Source organism: Salminus brasiliensis, chromosome 12 (genome assembly GCF_030463535.1).
Source record: "Salminus brasiliensis chromosome 12, fSalBra1.hap2, whole genome shotgun sequence".
NCBI classification, from domain to species: Eukaryota; Metazoa; Chordata; class Actinopteri; order Characiformes; family Bryconidae; genus Salminus; species Salminus brasiliensis.
Window position 1 is genome coordinate 33,638,074 of NC_132889.1, and position 25,509 is coordinate 33,663,582.

A 25,509-nucleotide genomic window follows, 5' to 3' on the forward strand; every position below is an offset into this window, starting at 1 on the left:
TTCAGACCAGTCAGAGCATATTAAAAAGGATTGATTTTTCGATCTGAGCTTGGTCTAGTAGTTTATATTGGTCAGCGCCTCAATCTAAAGGGGTCCTGTTAATAGCCAATGAAAACTGAGCTCGGAAAGGGCAGTTTTAGAAAGTTGTGATTTGTACATTTTTAAAAATCACACCTTAAATGATGCAGCAGCTGCATTCTGGCGCCAGTATCTGCAGCACTATTTAAGGTGGAACGGAAATTCATATAAGAAGCAAACATCTGCTTCATATGTCGAGTAGCCTCCAGCATGTGCTGACAATGCTAACTCCGTCTTGCCACCCACAGCCTCCTTTTGGGTTTTGGGTCAGCTGAAATGGCGTGCCTGAAATTCGTGTTTTGGGGCGTGTTCGGTTCAGTCCAGCAGCAGGTTGAAGTCACTTAGACGGACATTTTCTCAGAGGAAAAGCACCACAGAATGCACAACACGGCCAACCTTGAGATGGATGGGCTACAGCAGCAGAAGACCACGACAAAACAACCATATTTACCATTTTTGAGTTGGACAGAATTTGGCGTCCACCTTTGCCCTCTCGATACAATGACCACGCATGCCTGGAGCGGTGGGCCGCCATCCCTGCGGCACACAGGTAGCAGGAAGGGTTAAGGGCTTTGCTCAAGAACTCAACAGTAGCAGCTTGCATAGCATCAAACTCACAACCCAGTCATCAATAGCCTGGTGCTATAGCCGCCACTGCCCCGCCAGTGCTTGGTGAGTGTAGGTAGTCATCTGAAGTGTTGCGATGGGAAGTACACCATGATGATCCCAACAAAGTCACAAACGTACAGGACTTAAAGGATCTGCTGCTGAAGTCTTGGTGCCAGATACCAGAAGATGCCTTCAGAGGTCTTGTGGAGTCCATAGCTTGACGAGTCAGAGTTGACATGGTAGCACAGGGGGGGCCTTCTGAATATTATGCAGGTGGTTTTAATGTTGTGGCTGATCGGTGTATGTACTTGTACACACACACATATATATATGACTATGCTCGTTTGTCTAATTAGATGGAGCAGAGCAGATGGGTCTTAAATAAAGTCTAATTAAAATTATTTCGTAAAAGTTATGTTTTGGTACAGCTTTAGGAACAGGGGGTTAAGCTATGTGTCGCTCTGACTGAGTAAACTGAAGAAAGAGCTTTATATGATGAACTGAAGCACAGAAACATTTAATGATGAGCAGGAGGTGCCCCCTAGTGATCACAACATGTCCCACAGTGGTTCTTCAGTGACCCTGAGATGCCATTAGCAAAGGTTTGGAAATTCTTTGTTAAAAGCACAGTTCCCAGACCATGACAGTTTATTCAGGAAGCATATTTGTAGTTATTTTAAGTTATTTTTATTTAATGAGTTATTGTAATTTTATTTTCCATTTACATTTAAAGCTTTTAGCAGATATGCTCAGTCTGCACTACAGATAAAATTCCTCGCCAGTGTAAATAGACTAGAAAGGCTTAAATACTGCCAAATATAAAAGTCAGTACTGATACCTAGATATGAGATTCACGGTATTCAACAGATAGACGTAAACACACACTGCACTACACCTGAATGTCAGTCATCAAAGTTATTTAAGAAATTTAAGTGGACCACAAGCTTTAATGAGTGTAAGATCTGTATTAAAGCCAATCAGAAAGTCAATTAATCAACCTTTATTTGCAAGTCCATTAAGGGTGACCCTGATTTTCAGTGTAGCTAGGCAGTTACAGTAATTTAATTCAAATTAACCCATAATATTGGAATATTGTTTAAAATGATGAAATCAGTTTAATGAAAGTAGATAAGTGGTTTTTCTTATTGTAATAAAGAGGTCACGTGATTTCTTCTGTAAACATTTGAGGGCTATAATCCAGATGTAAAACATGTCACAGCAACAATTTCACAACTTTTATTTCATCATTTTGTTTTAGATATGAGGTTGAAACCTTGCTGATATGTCATATGCTTAGAAAAGGGATTAAGATTAGATTTAGGTGTAGATTAAGGTGGAGGTTAAGGTTAGGTTCAGTTGTAGATTAAGATGGAGGATAAGGTTAGGTTCAGGTTAGGTTCAGGTTAGGATTAGATGTAGATTAAGATAAAAATAAATAAATAAAATTTGTTTTTTTACAGTTTTGCTTGGTTATAGCAGCGTAGAATTTGACTTGACTCTCTAAAGTGAGTTGATATTCAGTAATGAATCCCCTGTAGTCATTTCTTTATAACTAGATGTTGCTTTTCTTCTAACCATAAAAATGGTTCATTTATACAAGACAAAAAAACAGTTTGGGCGTTTTCACTGTGAGATATGTCACTTAGGGTCCTCATGAGTTAAAAAGACGTGGACAGTTCTTTACAGCACTATGGTGCTTTCCACATCTTTTAAAAGGGTCTGTGACATATATGTCACTGTGGGATCATAAGGTGTTCAGATTTAATTAGTAAGAGAGAAAATAATAAATCTGAAAATTTAAGTCAGCTGTTCAAAAATGACAATTAACTCCAGAACAGGACAGCATTGCAGCTGGCAGCAGGGTGGTGGAGAGCTGTGTCGGGCAGTACCAGGACAGAAGAGTCAGAACCAGGCATATCAAAACATAAAAGAGATAGACAGAAAACAAAAAAGGTCCAACTAAGGGGTTAGGAGGACTGTGGCAAATATTGGCAATTGAACACAGGGGGAGAGCCTGGACCAGAGGGTAGGCAGGCAGCAGCACCCAACCAAGAATAGAATCATTGCAAATATAGTCTGACAAAGGGCCTGTAAAGAGAAGTAGTTTAGAAAGACTACAGCAATAATAAACAAAACCTGTAGTCAGACTTGTACAGAACAAAGGCAGAACGAACAGTAGCCTGGAATGGAGGATTAAGCGAACGTTTTTGAGGAGAGAAATGCTGTTAATCTAGAATTGAAGACTCGGAGTGTGTCTGAGGGTTAGCCAGTAACAGGAAGTTTATTCCAGAGTTGGGGAGCTTTGGGAGAGAAACCCCCTTACCCTTACATTGTTTTTTCACAGAAGGCCAGGATTTCATTTCAGCTTGTTTAATCAGATTTAGGAGCCCTTGAAAGACATGGTCTTCAGTTGGCGTTTAAAGACTTGAGCGACTTGACTGTTTAGACCCCCAGAAGGAGTTTGTTCCACCACCTCAGCTTCAGGACAGAGAAGAGCTCCATGCGTCTTGAAGGACGGCGGGTTAAGCCGAGCCATACTTGAAGCTTGATGGGTTTTTGGAACGGATCAGGTTTTGACCACTGCCTTCAGGTCAGGAGGAACTGGACCATTTTGCCTTTGCAGGTCAGCGTCAGGCTTCTAAATCTGATATCAGCAGCTACAGGACGCCAGTGGAGAGAACACAGCAAACATGGCTGAACTTTGGAAGACAGAAGGCAAGTAAATGTCGTCATGATAACTTTTAAGAACTGTCAGAAAGTTCAGAGGCTTCATAGAGATGATGTGTCTCTTAGTTCAGGGCTGGACTACATGGAGAAGAACTTAAGGCATTCATGACCTTTCTAGCTTGATCTTAGAGTCAGTTTTCAAACATGCTTTCCTCACATCGGGCCCACGAGTGTCTCTGTGGACTCCTCTGATATTCCTGACAGCTGCAGGCCTTCCAGCCAGCTAATGATTTAATGAGGCATCTCAGGCAGGGTCCTTATGCCTCTTCAGCTGAGCTAATGAGTGCAGTTTAAACACAGATTAGCCATCCTCTGGGTCTCTTGCAAGACCAAATACATTCTTCTGCTACGATGAAGCTTCTGAAACATGCTGCCCAGATTAGAGTTTGATCTATCCGGCCTGGGCCTGGATTCTCAGCTCAGTGGAGGAGGACGACGTCGGATACAAGGAGCAGTGGACCTCGCTGGAATAATGGCGCTCCATTCAATACTTTTGGGATGAGTTTTGGAGTTGGGGATGAGGTCGGGTGGCGATCATCCAACATCTTGACCTCAGTAACGCTCTTGTCGCTGAATGCAAATCCTTACAGCAGTGCTTCCCCAAAATCTAGTAGAAAGCCTCTTCAAGTGATTCTGTGGGACAACCAGGCAGTTGCTAGGCTGTTGCTATATTGCCAGTTGGGTGAAACTGTGTTGATGTGGCAGCCAACAGCCTCATCCAACATCTCTACCGCAGTGTTAGCAGGCCGGCTAACATAAATTCCGTCCGACATCGCAACCTGTGTTAGCATGCCAACTAACAACCTCGTCCAACATCGCTACCACTGCGTTAACATGCCAGCTAACAACCTAGTCCGACATCACAACCACAGTGTTACTGCGGCAGTCAACAGCCTCGTCCAACATCGCTACCGCAGAGTTAGCGTGGTGGCTAACAACCTCTTCCAGAATCACTACCTCTGTGTTAGTGTGCCGGCTAACAACCTCGTCTGACATCACAACCACAGTGTTAGCACTGCGGCAGTCAACAGCCTCGTCCAACATCGCTACCGCAGAGTTAGCGTGGTGGCTAACAACCTCTTCCAGAATCACTACCTCTGTGTTAGTGTGCCGGCTAACAACCTCGTCTGACATCACAACCACAGTGTTACTGCGGCAGTCAACAGCCTCGTCCAACATCGCTACCGCAGAGTTAGCGTGGTGGCTAACAACCTCTTCCAGAATCACTACCTCTGTGTTAGTGTGCCGGCTAACAACCTCGTCTGACATCACAACCACAGTGTTAGCACTGCGGCAGTCAACAGCCTCGTCCAACATCGCTACCGCAGAGTTAGCGTGGTGGCTAACAACCTCTTCCAGAATCACTACCTCTGCGTTAGTGTGCCGGCTAACAACCTCGTCTGACATCACAACCACAGTGTTAGCACTGCGGCAGTCAACAGCCTCGTCCAACATCGCTACCGCAGAGTTAGCGTGGTGGCTAACAACCTCTTCCAGAATCACTACCTCTGCGTTAGTGTGCCGGCTAACAACCTCGTCTGACATCACAACCACAGTGTTAGCACTGCGGCAGTCAACAGCCTCGTCCAACATCGTGACCTCTCTGTTAGCGTGCTGGATAACGGCCTCGTCCACCAGCGTGCTAACATCACGGTAGCAATGTAGGACAAGCTCATTAGCTGACGTGCTAACATTGCTGTAGCACTGTTGGACAATGCTGTTTAAAAGGTAGAGGTGCTCGTATTTGTCACTGTACTATACCAGTGCCTGGAGAGCAGAGAGGGTGAAGGGCCTTGCCCAAGGGCCCAACAGTGGCAGCTTGCCAAACTCGTGTATCGAACCCACAACCCGGTCATCAACAGCCCGTTGTTCTAACTGGAGCCACCACTGCTCCACCACTGCTCCGTACCCAGGTCTCAAGACATGGTTCTGTGTGGAATTGGTGGAAGTGGTTCTTCTATGGCTTTGCTCAAACAACCATCTGAAGCACCTGTTTTTAAGACTGCGGTTCCTGCACTGTTGGATTGACTTGCTGAGAAATCCACATTCATCCAGATCAACATCCAAAATGCTGTCGTTTTACCGTTCCCATCGCTCCTCAGACACTCTTCACAGCCTGTCATGAAGCATCAGTGAGATACAAGGGGGAACAGTGTGAATTCACAGCCCACCTCTGCCATCTGGTAGCGCTTCAGAGGAGTTTATCTCCACCCACCACTCCAAAAGTTCCCTCAGAACCCTGCAAACTTCAGAGAATCCCACTCACGCTCTCCTGCAGTCTGCAGCTCTACCCCTGGGGCCGGGCACGCAACCGATAGGACAAAACAGGCAGAGCGGAGAGGAGACGTGACATTTTATCAAACCATTAATAAAAGAAAGACGCCCTGATACGCTTGTGAAGATTGAATAAGTAATTACACTTTCATAACTTCATAATGACTTAGAGGGAATAGGCTTCAACCAGAGATAATTAGGACACACAATGACTTGGGGGAGGGAGGAGGGGAGGAGGGAGCGAGAGAGAGAGAGAGAGAGAGAAGGGGAAAGAGAGTGTCAGGGACTGTGTGAGAGAGAGAGAGGTGATGTTAGATGAAATGAAATTTCACAGCTCTGTGAGTAATTCACCGTAACACCTTTTACTCAACAAACCCATCAGCACAGGCCCTGCCTTAAAGGGCCCGTACCCTACAGTTTCTCATATTGCACTCTCTGCCAGGACATTCGTATGAGCTTTTCATTTTACCATCAACATTTCTAACCTCTCTTCACCCATTTGAAGTTAAGAGGCAGTTACTGATTTCGTTTCTGAGCCTCTATAAGCTCAAAATCCTACATTTTTAATCAATTTTTTGTTTTTATAATCAACTTTTTAATAGTTTTCTTGTCTAATTTTTTTCCTTTTCTCCCAATCTGGTGCTGCCAATGGCCGCACTCCTTCATAGCTCTCCCTACAACTAACAAAGCTCCCGCCACTAAGGTCGAAGGTCCTCCACTGTGGTGTGGAAGCTGCAATCAGTAGTGGCAAAGTCAGCCACTGCCTCTTTTCAAACTGCCGCCGATGCCGGAAAACCGCCGGGTCCCCAGCTCCACCACACAAGCTAACAGAAGCCCGTGCCGGCCAACATGGCTTAAGAGTGACGAGGGGAGAGAGAGCACAGCCAATTGGGGCGGTGGGGGCTCAGCAGTTAGAGCATAAGGCTACTGATACCTGGGATCAGCCAGCTGCCACTGCTAGGCCCTTGAGCAGGACCCTTAACCCTTCTTGCTCATTGTCACGGTGTGTGTGTGTTCACTGCACGGATAGCTAAAAGGAAAAGGCGAGATGATATGGCTGTTTGAATGGTGGAGACCAACGAATGTTGATAGGCAGGAAAAGGTATGGGAGTGTTGCTCTAGTCCTGCTGGACAGGGAGGTAGCAACAGCTTGCTAACACTAACCAATCATGATATCGTGTGGCATTAGGCAGCATGCTGCCAATAGATTCATGTTTATCTGCTCCAGAGAGTCCTATTCTATTGGCAGTACTTCTCTACAGAGAAAAGACAAGCTGTGTGTGTACATTTGCACATCTGTGTCAGCAATGGGTGCAACTTCAAGTAGCTGAAGCATTCAATGGAAGGGGTTAACAACCACAACTTGCTTAAGCCATTTCAACTGGAGTCTCTAAACGCCTGCTTGCTTCTTCAGAAGCTCCATGAGCAGATCAAGCTGCCACACATTCATCTACTGGATGAAGCAACCATTAAAAAACACTGTCCGTGCACCCGCCTCCATGACCCAGTCACATGTCCCTCAACCTCCACACTTGCAGTCAGGGTCAGCTCACAACATGCAGCGTGACTAATCCTGCTCGACCGACTGGCTGGTTGGTTGGTTGATTGTTTGGGCCTAAAAGACAGCGGTGTGATGCCGGCATGCACCACCTAAAACACACAGATGATTTCCTGCAAGCTGAACAGCTGTTGTTTGCTGAGTAGGAAAATGAGCTTTACAGAAATGAGAGGGGGGGGGGGTGTACACAAAACACAGGGAAACTCATCCCAAAGAATTTATTCATCTTTTTCAGATGATTCTGTTCTGTGATTATTTACATATTTTACAAAAGCATTTTTACAAACTGAACAAAACGGAAAGCTCAGGAGTTTAGGGCTACTGCCTGTGGTCTGTCATTACAGCCTATTTTCATGGTAACGACAGGAGCCTGGAATAGTGTTGGATGTGGCGTCACTCAAAAGGTAACTCGCCAAGCAGCTCATCGAGATCATCTGTAAGAAACACACACACACACACACACACACACACACACACACACACACACACACACACACACACACACTTAATAGAAAATAAGTGACATGCAAAAATACATATTTTGCGTTTGACAGTCTGCAAACAACCTGACAACTCCTGCTGTTCACATGGTTACTGTTCCTATGTCTGTCAAACCAACATTAACTGCACTGTAAAAGTACAGCAGCCTCCTTTCACCCTCCTGTTCTTCAATGCTCAGGACCCCACACAGGACTGACCACCACCACAGAGCAGGTAGTATTTGGGTGATGGGTCATTCTCAGCACTGCAGTGACACTGACTGACATGGTGGTGGCGAGTTATGAGTGGATCAGACACAGCAGTACTGCTGGACTGAGAATAGTCCACCAACCAGAAATGCCCAGTCAACAGCGTCCTGTCGGCAGCAGCATCCTGTGAGCACTGATGAAGGACTAGAGGATGACCAACGCAAACTGTGCAGCAGCAGATACAGAGCTCCTGTCTCTGACTTTACCTTCATCTACAGGGTGGAGCAGCTCGGTAGGAGTGTCTAATAGAGAGTGGACAGTGAGTGGACAGACAGACACCACCGATCCACCACACTAACTAACTAACATGTCAGTCAGTGTCACTGCAGTGCTGAGAATGACCCACCACCCAAATAAGACCTGCTCTGTGGTGGTCAGTCCTGTGTGGGGTCCAGAGCTTTAAAGAAAACACACAGGGTGAAAGGAGGGTAATAAGAGAGTCTGCAGAGACACAGATGGATACAGTCTGGAATTATGGAAGTACAGAGTGAAACACAATATTTCCCAATGCTGCTGACCCTCTTCACCCTACCTGCGCCCCACAGGGCCTCTTCTGAGGTCTCAGGGCCTGGAGGCTGAACCGCCACACTAACAGAAGCTGGGTTAGCGCGCTGTTCTGCCTCCTCTTCATCATAGTCATAATGCAGCTCCATCTGAGACACAGGGCCCCCTACTGGCCTGGAGGTACTACTCTGTGGTACTTCAACAGCACCCTACACACACAAAATAACAAACAAAGAAACATTACTGAACCATGTTCTAATCGTCTGCAGCTGATGTTCTGCATCTGACTCATTTTACACTTTTTAACAAATAGTAAATGCATGGGGTGTCCTAACCCTGTCCTCACAGGACAATTACATTTTTGTTCATTACAACTTAATAAATAAATGTTAATAAGACATTTCTTCGGTTTAATGTGTTCAGTTATATTACCTTCATCTCTCAGTATTGACTGACGAATGACGCTCAAAAATTCATTTGTTTAAATTTATGTAATTTTTTTCACACACAAACATGGCCACATACCAGCACAGGCTGTGAAAGCTGAGAGGAGACGAGTGGGACTCCATCAGGTGGGTAGATTTTGAGCAAGTTGTTGGGCGTAACATTCAGATAGTGGTTCCGATGGGAAGGTGAGAACACACCCACCTGTGCCGAGAGAGAGAGAGAGAGAGACTCAGTCCATTACTGATGTTATGAAATAATGAAATTTTGAACTGAGGAACGTGCCGGAAGCCCCACCTCCCAATCTAGTGTCCTAAAAACACCATCTCTACCCTTTTCACCTCTCCTTGACCAAGTCTGCGCCACCCTCCACCACCCAGTCTTCCCCTGTTTTAACTGTACCAGCTCTCACTCCAGGCTTATCAAGAGAAGGGGGGGGACTGGCTTTCTACCACAATCAGAAGCCACCAGAACTCCAGCCCAAAGTTCTCAGAGTTATCTCCCCTCTTTAGTCTTCTAAATCTCCCCTTTTTAGTCTTCCAGATGATAAGGAATACAAACACTCTAAATCATCACCAATACAGGCAGGGCCACTGTCAGGGATTGTTCGCCCCCTGAAAAGATATCACACTGGGCCCCAATATTACAACTCTGCCCAAATACTCAATTAATACATTTTTAGGACATTTTTTTGGGTCTAGGTTTAGCTTGTCTAACACTGATCATCTAACAGCTCTAATACAGACCATCTCAACAGCCTCAACCTGGAGGAGCTCATTTGCCACCCCCCCACCCCCTTGCACAAGCAATGCCCCTGACATTAGGAGGGTAAGGACTCTGATACATGAGAAGCCAGCCACCACCACCACCTATTACACTGCCAACATGCTTGGAGGAAAGCATTGGATCCCCATCTCTGCCAAACCAGCTAACAGACAGTTGTGCCGGGCAACATCGCTAAAGAGTGATAAGGGAAGAGAGCATAATCTACCCACCCCCGGCAGAGGGCATGGCTAATTGTGCCCTCTTGGATTCTGGCTGGTAATGGCAACGCAGCATGGCTCAGGATTCGAACTTGCAACCCACAGGCCATAGCGGTAGCGCATTAGACTACTGCACCACTCAGCGAACACAAACATTTCACATCAGTGTATCCCTACTGAACAGGAGGTGCATCTGAATAGTGGCTACATTACTTGTTTGAGCAGCAGCACAGCCCCGGTCTTCAACTCGCCCTGTCTGTCCTCCAGCAAACGACGGTGAAGAGTACCCTGGATCTCCCCTAGAGACCAGAGAGAGACGTAGATCACATACAGAGGGTAAAAGAGAGAGAGAGGGCTAGTGACTGGACTGGACACACAGGGATTGAAGGCAGGTAAACAGCTGTATTAAAAAGAGATTGTGTGTGTGTGTGTGCATGCGTGTGTGTGTGCACAAAACACAGAGCAACCTCAAACACTACTCAGCCTGTCAGGAACACACACTCTTTGTTGCTGCTGTCAAAAGGAAACTTCGGAAGTACTCCAACATTTTTTATATGCAGAAACCTGACAATTCACTTCCATCATATATCTATAATATATCATATCTGTGTGTGTGTGTGAATGCAGCTGTCTGTATGACTAATGCTGCCTTCACACACTATTTGGTTTCCCATCTGCAAAGCTGTAATTAAAGTCTCTGCGATAAAGTGAGCAAAGTTGGCTCCTGGTATCAAAATGATGCATCTAGTGGTTACAGATAACCTAACTGCCCTAATCATAATAACAAATTATTTATTTTTATTAATTATACAAAATAAATAAACACACATCCTGCCACTGATCACTAAAACTATCCATTTCTCCTCCAAGACATGAAACTGCAACTTGCGTCTACTTGTAATTAGAACTCGAAGGGACTGCACAATAAACTGGTGCAGAATAATTACACATGCTCACTGGCAGTCACTGTACCTGCATATAATATATAATAATGGTTAGCGACTCTTTTTGGGGTGTTTATCCTGTCTGTTTACTTAAAGCACCTTTAGATCACAATCACTGATGCTCCGCTGGCTTTGACAGGTAGAACAGCGTCTCGGTCATTGCCACCCCTGGCTGGAACGCGGCTACTGCACTATGGAACTGTGGTGGAGCTGCACGAGAACCCTCCCAGTCATATTAGTGTAAAGTCCTGTGGCATTACTCTGCGGTTTCGAAGTCAACTCAGAAAAGCTAACCTGGACAAAGCCTTTGGTGAGAAAGACCTGCAGGTAGACTCTGTATAGCTAGCGGACGTCAGCTGGCAAGATTTTGAAGTTAAAGAAGTTGAGTAAAGATGCTGGTTAACAACTGATGATGAAAGCTTGCTAATCTGTCTGAAGCAGAGACCTGATCATCAATGGCAGACATTTGCATCATCAGCAGTGACTCATATCTCCACTTACGACTTTACCAGCAGTAAAACGTTGGCATTATGAGAGTCACTACTGCATCAGAGGGCAAAAACGTCCATCTCAACAGCTCTACTGGACTGTTTTACCGTCTCAGTCTACATGCTGCTTCGGTGTCAGCAGTGTGGCTTTAGAGCAGGAGAAGGGTCTCAAAATAACACCATTCAAGACTCACCACAAGTCCAAAAAATAAGGGGGGGGGGGGGCAGTAGTGTACAACTGTGATGACAATATAAGGTAAATAATAATACCCATTAAATCATTAAAGTGAAACAGTACAAACACAGATTTGTGGCTTATATGAGTCACTACATGAGTCACTAATGCTAATCACTCAACAGCTCAATTGGACAGCTTTGCAGGACCTCACTAATATTCCCTGGACATTTTCTGCCGTGTCCACATTTTCCAAGTGTTTCCATGACTGAAAAACTAGCCTCGAAAGCCAGGTCCTCCAGAAAATGTAGCAATTCCAAACCTTTTGATGATACGTAAACTCCAGCTTGTTGCATACACCTTACCTGTGGGGTCCCTGAACACTGCTTTGGCATCTGCATGTGTGTGCAAGATGCTCTTTAACACCACAGCCATGTTAGGAACCTTATTCTTGGCCAGCTGTCGTAGAGCAGCCTGAGAAAGAACGAGAGTAAACAAAGAAAATCAGCGAAAACAGGAAATAACCAACAAGACAAAGTCCTCCACAAGCCCAAGGCTTCTGAAAGGCTAATGAACTAGCTCGGCATTCATCACCCTGATGAATAATTAAAAAGTGCCTGCCATTAGCGCCGGTTTGTTATGGCACGTCGAAGAAACACATTAAAATTATAATGGCCGCATTAGCACGACTGATGACGTTTCTGATAATTACTATCAGTGGAAGGACTGCTCATCAGTCCCGATTATAGTCCTGCACTTCCTCTGTACACATGAATTTCACTATAGCAACACTTACTTCTAGATTTACTTCTAGGAAAACTGCAGTAACCACAGCGGGAGAAAAGAATGGAGTGCACACCGGAAGACAGACTGCAGCCTTTCGGCACATTTAGCACTGAGGAGAATAACGGAAATGGCTAGAAGACTCTAGAAGACTTACTTTCCGCAGCACCATGACTATACTGTAGGAATGCAGGAAACAGGAAGGGTTCCTTTCGTCCAATCCCATCTCGGCCTTCATTGCAGCCCATGGACCCCCACTGAACTCGTCTTCCTCGCTGCTTTGGGAGCTTGAGACCTGCTCTCACACATACATACATACAGGTAAAGGGTTTCCCCTTGAGTAATACCAACAGTTACACAGTATCTAGAAAATGTAGGTGCCTCGAATGAGCTTCTTTGAGCAAAACATAGAAGAACCGGCACTGTTAAAAGTAGAAGATCCTTAAGGAAGAACCAAAACTGAACCAGGAACTTCTAAAGCTGCTTTGAGGAACCTTCAAATAACCTTTTCTTTTCTCTAAAAGCCTAGTTTTAAACTAAGGAACCTCCAAAAGTTCCTCAAAGGTCTTATTATTTATTTTTTATTTATATATGTTATATTTTTTTAGTGTGTGAAGAACCATGTGAAGAACCATGTGAAGAACCATCACTCTCCATGTCTGTTACAAACCTGGTTCTTTATGAAACCGAAAGTGGTTCTTCTATTTGAAGCACCTTCATTTTTGAACTAAGCCATAGAAGAACCAGTGCGGATGTTTTGTATTACCTCATTTCGCAGGCGAGCCACAGCCCCGTGTGCTGGCGTCTGCGGCACGGACACGACAATGTCATCTAGATTTTGCCGACTAATCTGTGAGACGACAAAAGAAAAAGAAAAAAAAGAAATGGATCTTCATAAACAAAGTTATCTGACAGACAGTAATTCAATAACCTTTTATCCACCCAAGATACTAAACCGGATGTCTGACAGCAAAAGGTTATCATAGGTTTAATATTCAGTTAATCATCCTAACGCACAAACTATTGTGAATTCTTTGGCATTTGTTTGGTTTAGCATATCTAGTTCCACAGGGTTCTACCTTGGAGCCTCCAAAACTGTTAACTGTTAATTAGACCACTTGTTAATTGACTGCTCGTGTGGGCTTAAATACATGGTCTAAAGGCTAAAAGGACCATTTTAGGACACTTCAGTTTGTTTTTAGCATAGCAAAGGGTGTTACCTGTGATCCTCAGCTGAAGAGAAGTGTTAAGGTGGCCTTTACTTAGCTTCAGCCTGAAGGTTATTACCACTTTATTTTACGGAGTACAAATTGGGGGTTTATTAAGGTCCCGTCATTTCAGTATGGCTTTACTTGAATGGTCCATTACAGATGTCACAGATGCTCACCTGACATTCAACTGAATATGTATTAAATACAGGACCTGCTCATCACTGATTAACCCTTTGAAGTAGCCTATGGCCTGCTAGCGAGCCTTAAGTATTATTCTACAACTTCTATAACCAGAGAACAGCCACACCAGTGTGTACAGAAGTCCATGCGGTTACTGGGTAGTACACCTTAGTGTGCAAGAAGCCTACCTGCGTGAACTAAACAGCCATAAATAACATGCATAACAGGGTGGTATCAAGACTTATAACAACTAATAAAGCACTTTTAATATAAGAGTTCCAAATATTCACTAATAAAGGTTAGAATGAAGAACAAATCCTAATGCTTACAGAATAAATTATTTAGAAACATAAGATCAAGATCCTAATAAACACTTCAGTTGCATTCCTTAAAATAAAGCTACTATAAGCTTTCAATCCAGACTATCTTGTGGGAATATGAAAGAAATAAACATTTAATCCCACATCTGGCCCACCATAACCTCCTCTGGTCAAATAAACCCAGCCCCAGTTGAGCTGAAGCAAACTAGTTGTGTACCTGCTGTGGCAAAGCTCCTGCCGGTCCAGGAAAGCGCCGTGTTTTGGATCGACCCGTGCTGCTCCGCGGCCTCTGAGGCGTCTTACTGGCTGCGGACACAAGTTGGACCAGGTGATTGGTAAGGACGGGTGTGTGGAGAGGACGGGGTGTATGCGTCTGTGACGGGGCAGGGGATATAGCCTGGAACAGGGACTCAGGGTGGCGCTGCGGTGCTCTTGGAGTAGCTGCACCTCTCTGGCATTCAGGTGACGCTCTCGCAGGCCTTGGGCTGGAGAAACGGCAGGCTGGAGAAGGGTTCCTCACACAGGGCTGGTACGGACTCTGAGGAGGGGCTGCACAATAAACTGCTGGTCAAGCATTACTACAAACACTGGTTTCTAGTGTGCAACTGTGCACTAATGCTTTTACAGTGTTGGTGAAAGGAACCAACGGGCTGAGGAGTTTAGCACTGTTCTTGAGGAACTTTTGAAATTTGAAACTGTGGAGGAACCTCTTAAGGTGCTCTGAAGAGCCTTCAAGAAAAAAAAAGGTTCCATAAAGGTTCTTCAAAGCACCTTAGAAGGCCCCGCCACAGTTTCACCCCTAAAAGTTCCTCGAGGAATCGTGTGCTTCAAAAGTTCTCTCACAGGACAATATTACATGGTTATGAAGGCATTGCCGGATTACCTCGTGGAGAACATGTGGAGGGACACGGGTTCCTGAAAACAGACTGTGGGGGTCCAGGCGCTGGAGTAGTGCTGCAGAACCCTCTGAGAGAAGATACCACTGGGGTCTCTTCAACAGCAGATGATCTCATCCTCTTAACGGGAGAGGCACTGTCTGTGTCTGCGGCAGAACCAGCCTGGGGTCCAGAGGCCTTCTGAAAAAGACTCTCATCCAATTCCTCCAGATCCACATCCCAGTCATCAAAGTCATCCTGCTGGGCGGCACTGCTGATTGCAGGTGGAAGCTTAGGCTGGTCAGGAGGAGGCTGCAGACAAGAAACAGCACTGGAGACTCGCAGAGAAGCAGCAGGTGTATGGGGGGCTGAGGTGGAGAGACATGAGGAGTTGGGATTGGAGATGCTCCTTAGACCTTTAACAGTGCTGGGCTCTGGAAGACTGTGAGGTGCTATAGAGCCTGGCTCTGAACTACTGTCCCGGGAGCCGGTTGACGGAGCGAAGGAGTGGGTATGGGATGTGGCCGGTTCTTGCAAGGGTGCAGAGGCTGGGGCTGCAGAAGGTTCAGAAGCAGAAGGGGGTCCAGATGCATGCGTCCAATCGGCTTCCAGTAAATCCTGAAACAGTCAAGCACCACACAAACAGAAACCACTGAGAGTATAGCGGATATAAACCAGACTAGTGTTACTGGAGCTGGATTAGTTTCATCAGAGGATTTTGTGCATTTTGTGGGATTTAATTGGCCAGTCCATACAGGACACAGTATCCATGTAATTCCCCCAAATGACTCTGGGCCACGACTTCACTCCCAACAACAAGAACAGAACCATAACGGGTGTCTGTGACTATTAGCAGAGCTTGTTATTTCATTAGCGTGAGAAGGATTAGAAGAAGACTACCAATACTGAGGCTTCAGTCAAAGACCTCATACTGGCTGCGGAGGCCCATAGAGGCTCATACTGGTTACAGAGGCTCACAGAGGCCCATACTGGCTACAGAGGCCCATACTGGCTACAGAGGCTCATACTGGCTACAGAGGCTCATACTGGCTACAGAGGCTCACAGAGGCCCATACTGGCTACAGAGGCCCATACTGGCTACAGAGGCCCATACTGGCTACAGAGGCTCACGGAGGCTCATACTGGCTACAGAGGCCCATACTGGCTGCGGAGGCTCACAGAGGCCCATACTGGCTGCGGAGGCCCATAGAGGCTCATACTGGCTACAGAGGCTCACGGAGGCTCATACTGGCTACAGAGGCCCATACTGGCTGCGGAGGCTCACAGAGGCCCATACTGGCTACAGAGGCCCATAGAGGCTCATACTGGCTACAGAGGCTCACGGAGGCTCATACTGGCTACAGAGGCTCACGGAGGCTCATACTGGCTACAGAGGCTCATACTGGCTACAGAGGCTCACGGAGGCCCATACTGGCTACAGAGGCTCATACTGGCTACAGAGGCTCATGGAGGCCCATACTGGCTACAGAGGCTCACGGAGGCCCATACTGGCTACAGAGGCCCATACTGGCTACAGAGGCCCATACTGGCTACAGAGGCTCACGGAGGCCCATACTGGCTACAGAGGCCCATACTGGCTACAGAGGCTCACGGAGGCTCATACTGGCTACAGAGGCCCATACTGGCTGCGGAGGCTCACAGAGGCCCATACTGGCTGCGGAGGCCCATAGAGGCTCATACTGGCTACAGAGGCTCACGGAGGCTCATACTGGCTACAGAGGCCCATACTGGCTGCGGAGGCTCACAGAGGCCCATACTGGCTACAGAGGCCCATAGAGGCTCATACTGGCTACAGAGGCTCACGGAGGCTCATACTGGCTACAGAGGCTCATACTGGCTACAGAGGCTCACGGAGGCCCATACTGGCTACAGAGGCCCATACTGGCTACAGAGGCCCATACTGGCTACAGAGGCCCATACTGGCTACAGAGGCTCACGGAGGCCCATACTGGCTACAGAGGCCCATACTGGCTACAGAGGCCCATACTGGCTACAGAGGCCCATACTGGCTACAGAGGCTCATGGAGGCCTATACTGGCTACAGAGGCTCACGGAGGCCCATACTGGCTACAGAGGCTCACGGAGGCCCATACTGGCTACAGAGGCTCACGGAGGCCCATACTGGCTACAGAGGCCCATACTGGCTACAGAGGCTCACGGAGGCCCATACTGGCAACAGAGGCTCATACTGGCTACAGAGGCTCATACTGGCTACAGAGGCCCATACTGGCTACAGAGGCCCATACTGGCTACAGAGGCCCATACTGGCTACAGAGGCCCATAGAGGCTCATACTGGCTACAGAGGCCCATAGAGGCTCATACTGGCTACAGAGGCCCATAGAGGCTCATACTGGCTACAGAGGCTCATACTGGCTACAGAGGCCCATAGAGGCTCATACTGGCTACAGAGGCCCATAGAGGCTCATACTGGTTACAGAGGCCCATAGAGGCTCATACTGGCTACAGAGGCTCACGGAGGCTCATACTGGCTACAGAGGCCCATACTGGCTGCGGAGGCTCACGGAGGCCCATACTGGCTACAGAGGCCCATACTGGCTGCGGAGGCTCACGGAGGCCCATACTGGCTGCGGAGGTCCCTAAGAAAACTACAAAAGCGGCTATTAAAAAAATTCATACTGGATAAGAATAGCCCCACAATTATTACAGTTACACCACAAACATTTTAGATTCATACTGGATTAAAAACCACCTCTCGATTTTTACAGTCAGACTGCTCTACACACACTGTGCTACCGTACTCCACCCTTGCACAATAATTACTGTTAGAGTGCAAAAGCTATTGACTAAAGATTCATACTGGATTTAAATCACTGATTAAAACCAACCCACAGTTATTACTGTCTGTACACACCACAACCATCTCAGATTCATACTGGATTAAGCTCCTTGCATGATTAACACTGTTCAACTGCAAAAACTACACACAGTCGATGCCCGGGACCTATTATTATTATTATTATTATATTTATATTTATTTTTTTCAAATCAAAACCCACGCATACATACTTTACACACACTACTTTAAGCTGCACCCATTGCTGACACAGATGTGCAAATGCACATGTACAGCTTGTCTAGTCCCTGAAGAGAAGTACTGCCAATAGAATAGGACTCTGCAGCAGATCAACATGAACCTACTGGCTGCCTAATAATGCCAGGCGTGGGCTTAGAGGGGTATAAAGCCCCCCAGCATTGAGCTGTGGAGCAGTGGAAGAACTGTGTTCTCTGGAATGATGGATGGTGGTGCTCCATCCAGTACTTTTGGGATGAGATGGGGATGAGATGGGATCCCGACCTCACTAACGCTCCTGCAGCTGAATGCAATCAAAATCTCACAGCAGGGCTTCTCCAAAATCTAGTAGAAAGCCTTCTTCACTGGACAGTAGAGATTCCTACTGGATTAAAATTATTACTGTCAGACTTTACAAAACCACACACACACACACACACACACACACACACACACACACACACACACACGGTTTAGATTCATACATATGGTTGGAGAAGGGTGATGGGGTGTGTGTGTGTGTGTGTGTGTGTGTGTGTGTCTGGACAGGAGTGGAAGGCAGGTCTTTTGGACCATGTAAGGAGCAGCTGTAAGGAGGTCATCAAGGTCAGAGAGGGACCCACAGAGAGGGACCCACAGAGAGGGACCCACAGAGAGGGACCCACCCAGGGAGTCCTGATACACACTCTTAACGCTTTATGCGCAATATCGGTGCCGCTGCTGCCAGCACACCCCTTCTAAACCAGGGGGTGGCTCTGCCCCTCCGGCCATAATGAACACACCTCATCATCAAAGTCTTCTCCAACGCTGAAGAGGCCGCTCCACGTCTTACACGCCTAAAACAGCAGGTGAGAGACAGGGGAACCCCGTTAGATCACTTCACAGCTACACCAACATGAAGCTGCCATGAAAATGCGCAGAGGCGAAAACAACCGCCAGCGCCGCCTCTTACCGTGGCCGTCATGAGTCCAGAGCGACGGAAACAGTCGACATATAAAGCGTTCAGATCTTTTCCTGGACTCTTACACCTGCTTACATCTCTAAACCCGCACCTTCATCCCCCAAAAACCACCAGAGTCTTCCCCGCGGTGATCCCTCTCCTCGGCGCCGCCACGTTCAAACACACAGTGACGTAGAGCGCTGAGGAACGCGAGGCCGGTCACCGCTGCTGCCGCCTGGTGGTCGTCTTCTGGTACTGCGGGAGAACAGCGCCACTGTAGTAATAGAGAGGGGGTTTTAATCCAGTATGAATCTGAAATGTTTGTTTTTGTTAGTTTCACTGTAATAATTGAGAGGTGGATTTAATCCAGTATGAATTTGAAATTTTGGACTGATAACAGTTTACATGAATAATTTAAGAGGTGATTAATCCAGTATGAATTTGGAAAGTTTGTTTTTGTTAGTTTCACTGTAATAATTGAGAGGTGGATTTAATCCAGTATGAATTTGAAATGTTTGTTTTTGTTAGTTTCACTGTAATAATTGAGAGGTGGATTTAATCCAGTATGAATTTGAAATTTTGGACTGATAACAGTTTACATGAATAATTTAAGAGGTGATTAATCCAGTATGAATTTGGAAAGTTTGTTTTTGTTAGTTTCACTGTAATAATTGAGAGGTGGTTTTAATCCAGTATGAATCTGAAATGTTTGTTTTTGTTAGTTTCACTGTAATAATTGAGAGGTGGATTTAATCCAGTATGAATTTGGAACGTTTGTTTTTGTTAGTTTCACTGTAATAATTGAGAGGTGGATTTAATCCAGTATGAATTTGAAATGTTTGTACTGATAACAGTTTTACACTAAAACTTTAAGAGGTGATTAATCCAGTATGAATTTGGAAAGTTTGTTTTTGTTAGTTTCACTGTAATAATTGAGAGGTGGATTTAATCCAGTATGAATTTGAAATGTTTGTACTGATAACAGTTTTACATTAATAATTTAAGAGGTGATTTTAATCCAGTATGAATTTGGAAAGTTTGTTTTTGTTAGTTTCACTGTAATAATTGAGAGGTGGTTTTAATCCAGTATGAATCTGAAATGTTTGTATTAGTTACAGTTACACAGAAATAATTTAAGATGTAGTTTTAATCAAGGATAATTCTGAAATGCTTGAATGTGTTACAGTTTCACAGCAATAATTGAGAGGTTGCTTTAATCCAGTATGAATCTTCTTCAACATCTAGTAGAAAATCTTCTTCCCTGGACAATAGAGACAGTTACTCCAATAAAAATAGCTTAAACTCCTTTTAATACCCTTGATTTCATAAGATTCAATGAATGAGCAGGTGTCCCAATACTTGTCCATATAGTGTATTAAGTTTTATATAGTATATATATATAGAGGCTGGGAGAGCGAGTGTGTAGTAGGGCTGGGCAAGACAGAATTATTCTAATCACAATATTTAAGGACATTTGCACAATACACAGTATTTATTGTGACACCCACCCACCCCAGATTGGTGGGCAGCCAACTCCAGCACCCAGGGAGCAGAGAGGGCGAAAGGCCTTGCTCAAGAACCCAACATTGGCAGCTTGCTGAGCCCGGGTATCGAACCTCGGCCCTGTCAGCAATAGCCCGGAGTTCTAACCGCTGAGCCACAACTGCCCTACGACCTGAGACATGCCGCTTTGCCATCAGCAGCCGGAGTCTGAACAAGCACAATTGGCCACACTCTCTGGCGATAGATGATGCTCATCACTCTTAAAGCACTGCTGGTCGGCACTGGCATCTTTCATTTGAATGGGAGTTAACAGATAACACCACATGGGAGACTGGGGTTCGATTCCCGGACTGGGTGACTATGCTGTGCTACACCAATAAGAGTCCTTGGGCAAGACTCCTAACACTACATTGGCCCACCTCTGTAATACCAGTAACCTTGTAAGTCGCTCTGGATAAGAGCGTCAGCTAAATGCTGTAAATGTAAAGCATGAAGGATGAGCCCATTACATCTGTTCTTGTGCCACATTAGACACTGCTGCTTCCGACTGCATGTAGAAGTAATTCCATTATAGCACTTCAGCATTTTAATTATTATGGTTTTACAATGACACGTTTCATTGCATTTAACAGAAGACCAGTGACCACTGGCTATTTCATATTTTTTTTGTAAATCAGCTTACTTCAGAAAGCATATCGGTTAAACTGTTAAATAATAATTTGGTGTTGCGTATGAATGCATCCCTGTTAAAAGAACCTCATGCATTGTAAAACACCATCAGCAGACGCTCAGCCTGTCCTTAGTCTGATGTGATTGTTTAGATAAAATTTGACATCTGATTACAGAACTTTAGGGTACAGGTCTACTCACGAATTATGCAACTGCAGGCTGCAATGCAATGGAAACCACATTAAGCTTGTGCAATCTTAATTTCAGGTCCAAATGACTTGTTTTTGTTTAGTCTTTGCAAAGAAACTTCTGCTAACCATTAATGCAACTTGCAGGATCTTTGCAGATCAGGTCCCGGCCCTCTTTATGTGTATAACAGTTCAATAGGTACCTCTAAAACAATCAGTGTACATTGTTGAATTACTATAATTAACAGCTAATTAAACTGGATTAAAAGTGGAGATTTCTCTTAAAATACTGTTAGAACTGCTGGGAAATGCATTTCTAGCTCTTCTTCACTGAAAACATTTCAATGCTTAGTTTGAGCCCATTTCCTCACCTTTTGCTCTGTACCCATACACTCCACACATGCTCAGCTAAATATTGGAAAATTAAAAATGTAGTCTGTAAACTTTGGGTAAAAAAAAAAAAAAAAAAAAACCTAAAGAAAATAATTACAGCTTTAAGGAAGATACTCGAGTTTTGGGGATTGCTTTTATAAACATTTTTAACTATAGTGTTCATTTTAAGATCCTTCTTAAAATTGTTCCTTAAGACAGCTTGTGTGAATCTGGATCCAGGACCCTCACTGCTTTATTATACTTACTAAAACATTGTGCTTACTGTGAAAACCCCCTCAATGTAAGTGTAGAGCTGTGGTTCCTATCCCCAGTGCAGCCCCCCCCCCTTAACATTTGAGCTTTTCTCTTGATCACCACACCTGACCCATAACTAATCAGTTATTAAACAAGCCCACTGTACATTAAGAACATGAGGGCACATTAGTTGGTACCCAAGGACCAAGGAGGGAAACCACAGTTGTAGAACGTAATGACAAACAACTTGACAAATCCACAGAACCTTTATTTCCTTTTGCAAAGTCAAGGCAGTGGAACCTAGAATTGTTCAAATAACTCTAGAACTTCTGGAACTGTTTCTTGGATCCTGCTGCTTTGGTGACCTTCAGGACGTTGAACCTCACCGTCTTGCTGAGGGGTCTGCACTCTCCGACAGTGACGATGTCGCCCACAGCCATATCCCTGGAGAGGAGAGAAAGATCCACTGTAAATTCTGAGCCAACACTACAGAAGCTCAGGGTAATCTCCAGTAGACAGACTTAAAACATGTGCCGACACTCACGCAGAGCCCTAGCACCTAAAGACAGAGTAACTAAGGAGTCCACAAGAATGTAGAATATAGAAAATTATTCTTGCGTGCTTAAAATGATCAGCACGATCATAACAAAACCCCTAAACACTTCTGCTTAAATAGAAAAGCTGCATCAGTAAAGCCATTAGGCGATGTCGTCAGAGTCTTAGACTTGGAAGACCATCGTGAGAAAAAACATCATGTGCAGCTTTCTTGAACTAAGAGTTTAGGAATCAGTCAAAAGTAAAAATAACGGGATGAACAAGGACTTTACCTGAAGCAGGGAGAGATGTGAACAGACAGGTTCTTGTGCCTCTTCTCAAAACGGTTGTACTTGCGGATATAGTGCAGGTAGTCGCGTCTGATGACGACGGTCCTCTGCATCTTCAGCTTGGTCACCACACCTGTAGAATCAGACAGATGTTACATGCTTGTGGAGGGCTTGGAAAAAAAGGCTGAAATCAAACACCTAGATACTGGAAGCTTCAGTAAAGCCATTAGGCACTGTCGTCAAAACCCCAAGGGCTTGGAAGACCATCGTGAGAAAAAACATCATTTGCATCCCAGCAAAAAAAGCACAAACTGCCCAAAAACAATAAGTGAAATCATTGACTATGAACTTACCGGACAGAATACGGCCTCTGATGGACACGTTGCCAGTAAACGGGCATTTTTTGTCAATGTAAGTGCCTTCAATAGCCTAAGAATCCAAGCACAAGGTAAAGAACAGATTAAGGACATGTAAACTTCCGTATCATCCAGCGCTTTAACATAACATCAACATTAAAGCTGCATCAGCTAAGCCATAAGGCACTGTCTGCAAAACCAGAGGTTCAGAAGACCATCGTGAGAAAAGACATCAGCTGCAGTCTGAAGATGGACCGCCACAACAAAGTCACGCTCACCTCTCTGGGGGTTTTGAAGCCCAATCCAACATTTTTGTGGTAACGTGGGAGCTTTTCCTTGGCACCTCCTTCAGGAACCAAGACTCGCTTCCTGTTCTGGAAGACGGTGGGCTGCTTCTGATAGGCCCTCTCGTTCTGCCAAAAGGAGAAAACATCAACTTTAGCCACACAGTTATAAAGAACTGTCCATCGGTACGGACCACTGTCTCCTGTTGGGGCTGCATCAGTGTAGCCTTGTAGGCGCTGTCGTCAAAGCAGCAAGGGCTTGGAAGACCATCGTGAGAAAACACATCATGTGCAGCTGAGGGAGCATTTTAGTAATCCCTGCGTAACACAGGGAGCATTGATCAGAAAGTGACCTCAATCAATACATTCAAAGGAACTGCCTGAGCCTTTAGGGACTGCTGTAGAAATTCCCTACATGAGCTCATTTAAATATCACTGAATGGGGTTAAGGATGGGCAATATGGCAAGATATGACATACAATATTTATGATGCTATGACAAAAATATGCTTTTCTTAAAACTTAAGTCCTCTGATACTTTATTTAAAATGCTCTATTCATTTCTACAGGATTTCAGGCTCTTTCTAATGAAACATGGAGATGGGCAGTAGTCTAATGCAGCAATATAGCAATATAGCATTATTAAATGGCAAAAGTATAATCATTCCTACATATAACAGACCAATCAGTTTTATTGTCCTATTTATCTCTATACATTAGTATTTTCTCCAGTTCCTTGCTTTACAGCAGTTTTACAGACTTTCTCTTTGGGATTCAAGTGATCCACTAATCCTTATCTACATAATTAAGTTAATTAGCAACAGTTAATCATCAATAAATGTTTAGATCTGTATGCAAAGAAACAAGCTGAGAGGTCTCCTGCACACTGAACCTCCCTATAATTAAGAGGCTCCAGGCTCAACGCCTGCAGATGTAGCCAGTGAGAGGCCATGTGGCGGTGCGCTAACAGCCACTACGAGCACGAAGAAGCTGCTGAGGACAGATATACACAATACCCTTAGTTTATAAGATCCCCTACACGATCAACTCAAGCACAAAAGGCCCCAAAAGCTGAGACCACCGCTGTAAACCTGGATCCCCAGCAGCGCCGAACGACCTGCGGCCCGAAACGCGCCGAGCTCCCGCTCAGCCACAACAACGACGAGGCCAGAAATACCCCAAAATACACACGCCCTGTACCTACAACCGGCCAATTTCACACACACACTACCTTACAGCTTCTTATCTGTCGAAAAAGGCGACATTACGCCTGATATGAGCGTAAAACGAGCTCTTTTGCCCGACCACGCCGCTCCCCTGAGCCTACCTGAACATCCGACATCTTGCCAGGCGAGTCGTAAAGAGGACTGCGCATGCGCGACGCAGCAGGAAGACCATTTCGAAAAGGATGTGACGTGATGCTAGGGCGGTACTTCCGCCACACTTTTTTTTTAAACCATCCGAACTCATTTACAGTTATTAATAATTAATACATCATAGATACGCGTTAATAATCACGTTAATAATGATAATACTAAAAAAAATTAAAAAAAAACTCATACTCCCACACCCCCATATACCCCCTAAACACTCACCAACACTGCACACTACACACCTCACACATGATCACATGGTCACATGAATGGATATATTTAGTTCATGTGTGTGCTCTGCTCTGGGATCCGAGCCTCTTCCACTTTGAGGCCAAACGTGACGCGATGGCTGGATGACTGGGCCTGAACACCTCCAAAACCTGGGCAGGGCTTCTACAGTGTTCCCAGTATGCAGTAGTCAGTACCCCCCAAGAGTGTTTTAGGACAGGACTACTGGTGACAGGTTCACAGACACTCAGAGCTCATTGATGTGATCCATGGAGGCCCCACCTCCCAACGTACAGGACGTAAAGGATCAGGGGCCAGATTGACAAGCGCACAGGAAAACCCTTTGCTAAGAATGAATTAAGAATTTAAGAATGATCTCAAATGCAATTGCACTTCTTAAGACACCCTGTCTTGTAGGCCATTTGTAACATATGCTTTTATGCCAAATGAGGGGAAAACAGAAGCAAATAACTGAAAAATCTAAGAAGACTTTCTTTCTTTAGACACTTTTGTTAACACCCTGGTGCCAAATACCACAAGACACCACTTTCAGGCCTTCAAAG

At 45.2% G+C, this 25,509-nt stretch overlaps 2 protein-coding genes and 4 non-coding genes across 6 annotated transcripts; all 6 read right to left on the minus strand.

Annotated features, from left to right (window-relative positions):
• Positions 1-7,462: 7,462 nt before the first annotated feature.
• hrob (homologous recombination factor with OB-fold) lies at positions 7,463-19,058 on the minus strand. The gene is made up of 11 exons (XM_072693582.1): positions 18,908-19,058; positions 18,738-18,791; positions 14,911-15,520; positions 14,245-14,576; positions 13,083-13,166; positions 12,474-12,611; positions 11,899-12,007; positions 10,140-10,225; positions 9,025-9,147; positions 8,528-8,708; positions 7,463-7,680 (listed from the first exon to the last, which is right to left on the minus strand). The coding sequence occupies exons 1-11, from the start codon at positions 18,917-18,919 to the stop codon at positions 7,640-7,642; spliced, it is 1,770 nt and encodes a 589-aa protein (XP_072549683.1). The 5' UTR covers positions 18,920-19,058; the 3' UTR covers positions 7,463-7,639.
• A 3,071-nt stretch (positions 19,059-22,129) lies between these two features.
• On the minus strand, positions 22,130-24,720 carry rps11 (ribosomal protein S11). Its single transcript, XM_072693080.1, has 5 exons — positions 24,673-24,720; positions 23,341-23,475; positions 23,060-23,135; positions 22,710-22,839; positions 22,130-22,326 (listed from the first exon to the last, which is right to left on the minus strand). The coding sequence occupies exons 1-5, from the start codon at positions 24,718-24,720 to the stop codon at positions 22,203-22,205; spliced, it is 513 nt and encodes a 170-aa protein (XP_072549181.1). The 3' UTR covers positions 22,130-22,202.
• Positions 22,560-22,642, minus strand: LOC140574600 (small nucleolar RNA SNORD35). The gene has a single exon (XR_011980746.1). It is a non-coding gene; the product is annotated as a small nucleolar RNA SNORD35 (small nucleolar RNA).
• Positions 22,912-22,996, minus strand: LOC140574599 (small nucleolar RNA SNORD35). The gene has a single exon (XR_011980745.1). It is a non-coding gene; the product is annotated as a small nucleolar RNA SNORD35 (small nucleolar RNA).
• On the minus strand, positions 23,221-23,303 carry LOC140574617 (small nucleolar RNA SNORD35). The gene has a single exon (XR_011980762.1). It is a non-coding gene; the product is annotated as a small nucleolar RNA SNORD35 (small nucleolar RNA).
• LOC140574601 (small nucleolar RNA SNORD35) lies at positions 23,555-23,640 on the minus strand. Its single transcript, XR_011980747.1, has one exon. It is a non-coding gene; the product is annotated as a small nucleolar RNA SNORD35 (small nucleolar RNA).
• Positions 24,721-25,509: the final 789 nt, after the last annotated feature.